At 45.4% G+C, this 11,037-nt stretch overlaps 1 protein-coding gene across 1 annotated transcript; it reads right to left on the reverse strand.

Moving 5' to 3' along the window:
• Positions 1–6,059: 6,059 nt before the first annotated feature.
• LOC100837620 (26S proteasome regulatory subunit 6B homolog) lies at positions 6,060–10,606 on the reverse strand. Its single transcript, XM_003578070.4, has 6 exons — positions 9,977–10,606; positions 9,129–9,359; positions 8,521–8,679; positions 7,917–8,069; positions 6,860–6,943; positions 6,060–6,509 (listed from the first exon to the last, which is right to left on the reverse strand). Exons 1-6 carry the CDS (start codon positions 10,472–10,474, stop codon positions 6,375–6,377), a joined length of 1,260 nt encoding a protein of 419 aa, XP_003578118.1. The 5' UTR covers positions 10,475–10,606; the 3' UTR covers positions 6,060–6,374.
• Between the last annotated feature and the right edge of the window lie 431 nt (positions 10,607–11,037).

Consider the following 11,037-nt stretch of genomic DNA (forward strand, 5'->3'; position numbering starts at 1 on the left):
AATATTTAATTGTTGGTCGATGACGATATGAGACGACCAGGATCGACGAGGCATCGCAGGCTAGGTCTCCCCTCTCGAGTGGAGTCAGGGATATATACCACCTGGTGGAGGTACACGGGTAGATTTGGTGACGAGCAGCGGCTTACCTGTGGCTACGGGTTGAGACGGGGAGATGAACCGGGGGTAGCGATGCAATCTGCTGCGTCTCCTCCGGCCTCCGGGTTGCACTTCGGAGACGCTCCGCTTCGTTGATTTGGGCGCGGCGGAGAATCAGAGGACAGCGGGGAAGAAGGTCGGTCTACCAGGCGACCGTGGCCCGAAGGTGCCTCGATGGAGTATTGAAAAACTTTTTTTAGCTGAAAACTTGGGGTCGTGTGCGGGACACGCGGTGCCATGGATGGGTCCACGAGATCCCGGTGAAATTTCCCAAGCACGAAACTTGGAGTATTGTTCTTCCATACATATTTTACGGGTTCGAAAGAACACGTTACATCTTACATGTATATACAGTTTGTGCAATACTCCCATTTTATGTATACATAATATATACATTTTATATAGTATATATTTCGTTGATTGAACTAATGATCTAGAAATATACGCGCATCACTGTCATATTGATCAGATCAACAATGCAAACGATTTGCTACCAAACGTTTGATAGGCGTTAACTAATCTGCAAACACGCGGTAAGCTCCAATGAACTTTTGCATCCCATTGGTACGGTACCCATGCCGGCTCCCCACCTATTTCCCCTTCCGCTGCGGCCATCACCATGCATGGCTAGTGTCCGGAGCATGAGCCCTCGATCGTTTGAACCGTACCAACTTCTTCGGTGGGTGCTTTCTCTTGTATCACTGCACGCTAACATATGATCGCTAGCTTCCTCTGCTGCCCTCTTATTTTCAGATTTTCGGGTCTTAGAAAATCTCTAGTAGGTTTTGTAGAACCAGAAACTAGTTTTAGGGATACAAATGAGAATTATTAATTTGTTTTAAAAAAATCCTTCTCCAGCAGGTTTACTAAATCTTGTTCCCTGTAATTTTTATGGCCATGACCTAGTCTAGGATTCTAAGGCTCCTACCAAGTGCAAATTTTTCTTGTGGCTTGCAAGTAGAGGACGATGTTGCAATGCAGACAGACTTCAGACTTCAGAGGCGAGGACTTGATCATGCTCCGGCATGCCCTCTCTGCGCACAGGAACAAGAAACGGTTGACCATCTTCTTCTGAGCTGTGTGTGCGCGAGAGAGATCTGGCACAAGGCGTTGGCGCATTGGGGCTTGCTGCAATGGATGCCGTCATCGGAGGCTGTCTTGCCCGATTGGTGGACTGTGGTCCCGCTTCAAGGCAAGAGGAGACTTGAGTTCGCGACAGACGCGGATCTCATTTAGTGGTCGATTTGGAAGCATGGAAACCGAGTTGTGTTTGATGGCACGTCCGAGTGTGACGAGTATCATGTCGGCGATCAGCAAGGAAGGGGAGAACTAGATGCAAGCGAAACTCATTAGGGGTAGCGGGCCGGATATCATTACAGATTGTGGTTTTCCTCGGAGAGATACCGGCTAGTTTGTAATAACTAACATTTGTACTCGTTGCTCCTCAGTTCTCTTCTATAATCGATGATACACCTGCACCCGCTTAGGTGTATTCTAGAGAGAGAAAAAATCCCCATCTATAGGCCCACATGTCATAGACTGCATAGTTTTTCTCACTTCTTTCTTTTTTGCCCGGCCCAACCTCTCTCCTCATGCCCAAGCTTCTTCCCCGACCTCTCGTTGTGACATTCGTCGAGCCCATTGCGTGCCGCCATCAAATCCGCTGCACCCGAATCCTCAAATCTGGCCGAGAAACATGGTGAGGCTAAGGAAAGGAGGTCGTCCGTGTGTCGCTGGTGTTCTGATCGGGTATGTGAAATGTCCCGGTCATATTTTCATGTGTTCACTTTCCAGATTTAGGGAATGGGTGTCGGTTCTCTAAATTTGGAGATGAGGTAAGAGAATGGGATAGTGAATCTGTTGGAGATGGTTTTTTTTGCAACTTTAAGGAATTGTTTACATGTTTTAGGGATTGGAAACCATTATAGGGAGCCTGTTAGGGGTGCTCTTAGAGCATGTCCAGCAATATTAGGAATTAAGAATGGGATAGGGAATGTGTTGGGAATGGGTTTTTGCAACTTTAAGGAATTGTTTACGGGGATGGACTGGAATAGCGCACGACGCCGCGCTATAGCTCTTTGGCGCGACGGTGTGCATGCGAGAAAGAGGCAGCGTGCCAGGGTCCCATGGCTGCATGCCGGTTTGCATGCGAGCAGCTGGAGGTCCGATGGCTGCGTGCGAGCAGCAAGACATGCAAGCAAGCAGGAGAGCACTGCATGCGTGACATGCCGGACCCGTGTCAGGTTTTCATTTGACTCTTTTTTATTTTCTGGACTTTCCAACTTTTGTACTCACCCCGTCCATTATTAAGTCGATTTGTACATGTTATTGTATAAATTCACGTCAATTATTCGGAACGGAGGAAGTATTAGTTTCAAACGCAACAGCAGAAACGTCTCAACATATGGATCACAAAACTTTAGGGTTAAAAAAAATCTAAAAGTTCCGTACAATTTGTCACCCCTAATTCGGCTGACTAAAGCACGGACTAGAGCACGACAGTCGCGTGCTAGGGAGCTGACGCGGTGGCCCGCACGGGCCGCGGTGGCAAGCGATAAAAAGAGAATAGAAAATCTCTAAAAATTCATTTTTAGTCAAAATCTACCACTTGCCATTGCATTCCGCATCTCCGGTACTTCAAATCGAGTTACCGCCTCCATTTTAGAACGACCCGCCACCCCCCCACACACCCTTTATCTCCATGTCGCCTCTAATGAACACAATTGCCACCCCGTGATTACTAATTGCCACCCTCCCGCTTAATACAAATTGCCACCACTAATTAACACAAATTGCCACCCCTATTTAATACAAGTCGTCACACTTAAAGAACGGAACAACAATTGCCACCCTTGATTAAAAATAAATAGGAAAACAAATTGTCACCCATAAATGGATACAAATTGCCACCCTTGAATCTTGATGGATACAAATTGTCACCACGTAATGAACATAAATTGTCATTCCTTAAGAACACAAATTTCCATCCTCCTGGTGAATACAAACTGCCACCCCTTAGTGACCACAAATTGTCATCTCCTAGTGAATACAAATTGCCATTCGTAACGAACACAACTGACCACCACACCCTCATAGTGAATACAAATTTGTATTGCCACCCGTACTGAACAAGAATAACCATGTTCATCCATTCCAATAAGAAAATCTACCGCCCACCACCGCATCCCGCATCTCGTCCACTCCGAATTGAACTACCAACTCCATTCAAAATGACCCAACACACAACACTAACGGAAAACAAAATTACCACCCACATGATCACAAATCGCCACCCCGATGAACACATATTACCATGTATTATACCATTTCGGTCAAAATTACCCACACCACCACCGCATCTTGTCCACTCCAATTGAGCTACCATCTATCCACATTCATTCAAAACGACCAATACAAACCCTATTTGCAAGCCGCCGCGCCCTTACTGGGCACAAATTGCTAACTTTACTGGGCACAAATTGCTAACTTTACTGGGCACAAATTGCTAACTTTACTAGGCACAAATTGCCAACTCTAGTGGACACAAATTGCCGCTGATAACAAAAAAAATAACCATGTTTATCCATGTACATCAAACTGCCACTTGTAATGAACAGAATTTGCCACCACTGAAGCGCATGAGTTGCTTGTATCTTGCTGCAGTCCGGAAGCAACACCCACAAGAATGGCCGTGGCCTCCGTGAATGTTACCCTGTGTGCCATCTCTGCCAACTCCTCCTCCGACGACACCACCAAGCTGGCCCGCGAGGCGTACACAACGAAGTACGGTTAGCGCGTGTCTAGCCACCTGACAAAGTCCTCCGCCGCACTGATCATGTTGACACGACGTCTCCCTCCTCGAGCTCGACTAGAGGACCCACGGGGATGAGCGGCGACGGCGCTCGGATCACATCTGGGAGCACTTCCACTACGACCCGCTCCATCTCGGTAAAGGAGTTGACAGCGAGAGAGCGTACGCGGTGGCGGCAACGAGGACAGCGGTGCGCTTGGTGGCCGAGGCAGCGCTCGGCGTGGGGCGACGCGGCGAGGGTTGGGGCAGCGGCAGCGCTCGGCGACGTGTACCGCGGTTGCTGGCCCGGCGGGCGGCGGCTACAGCGCCCGGCGGGGGCACCACTGAGGCACGCGGCGCGGGGAGACGGCAGCCCGGGCGCGCAGCGCCCGGCCGGGGCAGCTCGGGACGCGGCGGCGAAGGGCAGCACACAGCAGCTGCGGGGGCAGGGCAGCGCTCGAGGGACTAGGGGCGCGGCGGGGACGGCGCTCGGGGCGGGGGCAGCGCGCAGGAGAAGAGCGTCGCTTGAGGAGACGGTAGAACGAACGTTCGTTCGTTATAATTTCCGTTTAAGGATTGAAAACCATTATAACGAGCCTGCCAGGAGTGTTCTTAGAGCATGTCCAGCAATAGCCTCTAAACATGCCCCTAAAACTGTAAATAGGAGCCAGCCCCAACAAGTAGGGACCAAAAAATTGCTCCCATCTCCAGCAATGGCCCCTATTTTCAGCCTCTATTTCATCTTCTATCAAATTTCTTCATCCAAATTCACAACCCATCATCAAATTTCACATATTTTCATTCAATTTCATCACACACAATCAAAATTCACCACTTCCATATCTAATTTGACCCAAAAAAAGAAGAAATAGGAGAAGGGGAGGATGCTGTGCGGGCGGCCATGGCGGGGCGGAGGACGATGGGTGGAGGCGGCGGCCGGATTTGCTGTGCCACCGGAGGAGGCCGACCGCTGTCCTCATGCCACGGGAGGAGGCAAGCTCCAAGAGGAAGCCGACTACCGGCGCACTTCCTCGCGTGGGGAGGAGGAGGAGGAGATGGCGGCGGCCGTCGGGGGAGAAGAAGGAGAAGCTGGCAGTCCTCGCGCGACGTCGGGATCTGCAGCGGTGGCGACGGCAGGACGAGGTGGCCGGCGCAAGTCGGAGCATCGGAGGCGGAGGTGAACGACGACGCAATTCGGGGCTGAGCGGCGGCAGGAAGTGCGCCGGTGCTAGCGAGATGAGCCGGTCTGTGGCAACCTAGGCGGCGGCGGGCCAAACCGTGGATGGAATCAACGCAGGTGGGAAGAACGCGTGGGGAGGAGGAAGCCAACGAGGGAGTAGGGGTCCCTATCCCACCCGTGGGAATGGGGGCTCTCGGGCCAATTTGGGGGCGTCCCAAAAATTAGGTCTTGTTTAGGGCCCCTGTTGGACCAAAAAATTCGGGCTCAATCCCCCAAATCAGGATAGGGGTCCCAAACTTTGACATGCTCTTAGGTATTAGTTCGAGGCTACGAGGTGGGATATGAGAATGGGACAGAGGTGGCTCTAATTATCGTGAGGTTGAGGTCTATTAAGCGTATGATTTTGACCTGACTAATGAGATGAATCGTCTTTGGTTTGTTTAGTTTTATTGGCCGTATGATTTCAACCTGACTAATATTATAAACCGTCTATGGTTTTTTTTTCATGTAATATAGGGGTTTTACTCTCTTTTTTCAATGCAATGGGAGGCTAATAGGATTATCAATTTTACATCTTTATGAGCACATTTCATGATGGATGAATGTAGGTTGTTGAGGGAATAAACCTGGTCATTTTTGGTGTGAAAAAAGGTTATTATTCCTCACATGATTTCAGTTTTGCTTCATGCCTCCAGCATCTTATCGTATACAGCTTCCAGGAATGCCCGTAATGTGATTATGTGAGTGAGAATTCAGCTTATGCTTTTATCATTGTTCTAGCAATTTTATAATCTTGTTCTGTTCTTGGGAGAAATGTTTGTGATTAATACTGATCCAACTCCTGCGGTCGGCAGAGTGTACGATAAGGCTAAATCTTGTCATATGTTTTGCTGATGTTTGTTTAGTCTGACAGTATTGCATCAACGCTATATCTGTACAGTTAAAAACATTCACTTGCTTGCATCGTGCAGACAGTTCAAGATATTTTTGTTTCAATCATTTCTATGGTCAGTACCATTGGCCTTTCTAGGTATATGAGAATGGGACAGAGGTCCTACGAAGCAATGAAAGAACTGACTGACTATGGGAAGAGGAAGTTATTTACAAATCAGCAATTCATTTGAGGGGTTTCTTTAGGAAGATTGGCAGGCGGTAGGTCTAATGCTAGATGCAACTATCCACAAATTCATCCCCAGTGTTACCGTGTTGCCAGTAGGAAATAAGCATCCTATTTAACAGGACGTCGCCTCATTTGTAGAAGTCAAAGTCTGTCTCAGGCTTCTTCACGTTGGTTCGGTAACCCTTCTCGAAGTCCTTGGGGAGGATAACATACCGATTTTTTCGGACAGCATGCATGCCAGCTTCTTGGCAAATAGCAGCAATCTGAAAAACAAATGACGCAACAAACATAAAGACAGTCAGATGAAGGCATGCCTAATTTTGGCTAACAATTCTTAACTTTCCATAAAAATAATGAGTATCATATGTTTACTACTACTATTATGTTGAATCAAAAACTGAGAAGAATATATTATTAGTGCATGCATGGCCATCGGCAGAAGTTTTTATTAATATGAAAACAAATATGATGTGAGGAGAAAAGGTAGATGTACTTCGATCAAATTCGAGGGTTACGGATTGACGGAATACTTGTTACAATCATTAGTTCTGAAGCAATGAAATTGGTACATATAATATAAGAATCACGTTAAACACAATGAGAAGGCACTCACATCAGCAGCACTAATTTTATCTGGTCTGGAAACATAATCTTCCAAGTCGACCTCATCGCTCAAGTTCATTTTGGCTGTACAAACCTGAGGATAAAGAGGCAGTAAATTACCAGATGCAAACAAAAACACTATCTCAGAAAGGATCTAGCAACTGAGATTAACATTAGTGTTCGCTCATAAATGCAAAGCTTACAAGTCCCTTCAGCCTTTTCAACTTGATCCAAATGCAAGTCTTTCTACACTTCAAATGGGCTTTGCTCAAGGTGTTCCCATTTAGCCCCATCGTTAATTTCATGAAAGAATTGAGCCTATAACTCTAGCATACATTGTATTTGGGAGGAAAAAAAACAAAAGGTAGTAGAAATAATGAAGGGTAACATTGTCATTTACTTACACCCCTAATTTTTGTGCTCCCAACAGACTTTGCTCATATTGTTCCTATTTAGCCCCCTCGTCAATTTCATCACAGAACTGATCCTATACCCCCAGCATTGTTAACATGTGGTTTATATTAAATGAAATTTGTAACACTAGATTCGATTTCAGAAGTACTTGCTAGTCAATTTGATCTCGTACCATACGAACTACTCCCTCCGATCCTAAATTCTTGTCAACTTATCAATAGAGTAATTTTTGGTTAAAACCTTGATTAAATCTAATACGCTATGAAATGGAGGGAGTATGGACCAATGCTCCATGTCAACTTATCCACTAACTACGATAAACAAAATATCAGTTCGACCAAAAGAAATTGTCTGGTTCAGATTCATTTAAAGATAAGTGTTTAAGAGCCAATTTCCAGATGATGACAACAAGTGGAAGAATAAATCCAATACCAGACCATCAATAGAACCTACTACATGCAAATCACTATATAATCTACATAAGCACTACCAAGCAAGAAATATAAGTAATACTCCCTCTGATCCAAAATAAGTGTCTCAGTTTTGAAGTAAGCCTAATTCAAAACTGCGACACTTATTTTGGATCGGAGGTAGTATAATTTCAAGATTAGTGTTTAAAAGCACCACACAAGTTTTTACCCAGAAAAACTTACTTGGAAAACAAGCCTCTTCTGCCTCCGATCAGGCAGAGGGAACTCAATTTTCCTGTCCAGTCGTCCTGGACGCAACAGAGCAGGATCTAGAGTATCTGCCCGATTAGTCGCCATTATAACCTTCACATTCACTGTCTGATCAAACCCATCCATCTGCATCACAGACAAGAATCACAATGAGAAATACTGACCCCTCAAGGAGTTAGGAAGTTGCACATAATAGACTTAACAATGTATTGCGATAGCTTTTCAATTAGTTACTTTCAGACCTTACACCTTCTATTTCTATCCTCAAACACCTAAATATACTAATTCTAGGAGCATACATGAATTTTGCCAAATGAAAAAAATCCGAAGGAGACAACTGAGCTTTACAAATTTAAGTCGCCAAGTTTCCTTTTCATTTCCATCGATATACATGCTCTGTGTTGCATGATTTCATAGGATTAGAAGTGCAAACTACTCCCTCCGGACGGAATTACTTGTCGAAATATTACATGTATCTAGACGCTTTTTACACATAGATACATCTGTATTTTGGCAAATTTGAGACAAAATACCGGTCGGAGGGAGTACTTAAGTTCCAGAGAACCTATAATAGTACCTGATTGAGTAGCTCCATCAGAATACGCTGAACTTCTCGATCAGCGCCAGTCTGAGCATCAAAACGAGCAGTGGCTATAGCATCAACCTCATCAATGAATATTATAGCCGGAGCATTCTCTTTTGCTAAACGGAATACATCTCGAACCATCCTTGGGCCCTAAAATGAGAGAAATGACACAATGCATCAACAAGAGACTGAAGAAAATTCTTGTATAAACCGTAATAAAGATGTAGGAGCCACTTGATATCAAAACCATTAAGTGCATGCACAGTTCAGTGCCTAAATATAATATAATTTCCATGAAATATGTATAATCGTAAACAGAATACAGACAAAAAGTTGTGTCACACAGCATAGAATAGGTAATTATTACATCCCCCCCCCCCCCATCAATTCAGTAAAAAAATAGAAATTTCAACAAGCTGCACATCTTGAGCGTAAATTAGGGAACCTAACCAACTCCTAAGATATTCCTGCCTGGTATTATCAGAAAAGCATTCATTAAGCAGTCAAAGATTAAAGCATGAAATATTTGTAAGAACAAAAGGACCACGGAATGCAGATATCAAGGTTATAAATGCATGTTACAACTGTTCATATCTTACCTCACCCAAATACTTCTGCACAAATTCTGAACCAACGACTCTGATAAAAGCGGCAGTAGTGTGATGTGCCACAGCTTTGGCAAGCATAGTCTTGCCTGTGCCTGGAGGACCATAGAGAAGCACCCCTCTTGGAGGATCAATACCAATCTGCTTGTACAACTCATGATGTGTCAATGGTAGCTCAACAGCCTCCCGAATTTCTTGTTTTTGAATATCACAGCCTCCAATATCCTGAACAAAATCAGAACATCAAATTGTTATTGATTTTCCTTTATTTATTGTAAACAATTTCAGTCAGCGAGAAAGATATGAACCCTAGAACATGAAAATTTAATACCACATCATTCAAACCGCTCTGTAACCAACACTGAGATAAAATGTTCATTCTTGGCTACAGAGTAGCAAGAACAACAATTGAGGACCTACGCCGAAATATATCATCTACAGCAATACAGCACCTTTATATGCCAACGCAATAGCTACAAAGTCTTAGGTTACAATCTAATTGGTCATGCACATGAACAAAATAACTGAAGCCCGCCTTTGGTGTCCAATAACGCAACTCATTCTCATCCATAAACACTATTGTTCTAAAAAAGGATCCTAAAGACCTCATCTCCTAAAGAAGTTAATACCGAAGGCAGCAAAATTCAGCTTGCAGAAAACGCGTAGTCAGAATCATACCGCAATCAACAAAACAGCTTAGGTTCCACACTGTCAAAACCACTAATAAAGGTTCTCAAATAGCGAAAAATCGTAGCATCTAAAGTGCATCCATACGCAGATAAGATTTCATACAAAGCAATCTACGGTTTCACACGGATGAGAGAAATCCCTCAGAAACTCACAGAATAAAGGACGTTGGGCTTCTCGGATGACCCCAGCAGCGAGATGCTGGAATCCGCCTCGGGGGGCAGCACGTCAACGAGCGCGTTGGAGTGGCGGTGCAGGGCAACCGACGCCGACGGCTTGAGCAGCTCGCGGTTGATGGTGCTGAGGATCCGCACGTAGTAGTTGCTTCCGGTGGTGGATCCAACGATGCCGTTGTTGCCGTCGACCATCTCCAGGAACTGGCCGATGACGAGAGGCACGGACTGGATCCGCTTCACCTCCTCCTGGGCGCGCAGAACCTCGCGCTTGAGGTTCTTCAGTTCATCCTTGACGTATTCTTCCTGGATCTCGACGAACTCCATGTGACGCTGGAGAGATTTGAGCTTGCCGTAAAGATCGTCGTCATCCTCGGCGGTCGCGGCGGATGCAGAAGTGAGGGAGGTGGCGGGGTAGGATGGTGGTGGCGCCGCCGGGAGGGCCGTGGAAGGGGTCGGGGCGACGGCTGCTACTGACATCGTGGAGGCTAGGGCTTGCAGGTGGGTTCCGGTTTGCGTCACGGATTCAGATTTCAGTCGAGCCGATGGAGTACTCCCGGCGCGTTCCGGTTTGCGTATGTCGAGGGCGGAACAACCGAACCGGGGAGGGGATTGTTTGGAGGAGGAGCGTTGGATTCCGTAGATTTCTTTTATTTATCCTTAATTTATTGATGGCGTATTTGTTTTCGAGTAAAATACATCTTGTTGTTTTGCTCAATTGATTTAATTCGTAAAGTATACGGAGCAAAAGATAAAGTCAGCAAAACATGTATAATTTGTTTTCGAGTCAAGTACATCTACATTCAGTAACCTTACTTTTGAAAGAAAAAAGATCCGCTGACCTTATTTAGCTGAATAGCACAGAATACGATCACTAACATTGTTTTTTTTTTCTTACGACGCAACGGTCGATACCCGCGATTCGATCAGAAGAAAAGAGTTGACACTGTTTATATGGAAAACTGGACCAGTAAAACCGATACAATGCACGACTTATTAAAGAAAAACCGTGCGAAAAACCTACACAAAGAACATACACGGGA

Source organism: Brachypodium distachyon, chromosome 4 (genome assembly GCF_000005505.3).
Source record: "Brachypodium distachyon strain Bd21 chromosome 4, Brachypodium_distachyon_v3.0, whole genome shotgun sequence".
NCBI lineage: Eukaryota > Viridiplantae > Streptophyta > Magnoliopsida > Poales > Poaceae > Brachypodium > Brachypodium distachyon.

Coding starts and splice junctions, on each gene's coding strand:
- LOC100837620 (XM_003578070.4), bottom strand. CDS start 10,474: ATGTCAGTAGCAGCCGTCGCCCCGACCCCTTCCACGGCCCTCCCGGCG. Junction 8,680..9,128: donor TGCAGAAGTATTTGGGTGAG/GTAAGATATGAA, acceptor CTCTCATTTTAG/GGCCCAAGGATGGTTCGAGA. Junction 8,070..8,520: donor TGATGGAGCTACTCAATCAG/GTACTATTATAG, acceptor TCTGTGATGCAG/ATGGATGGGTTTGATCAGAC.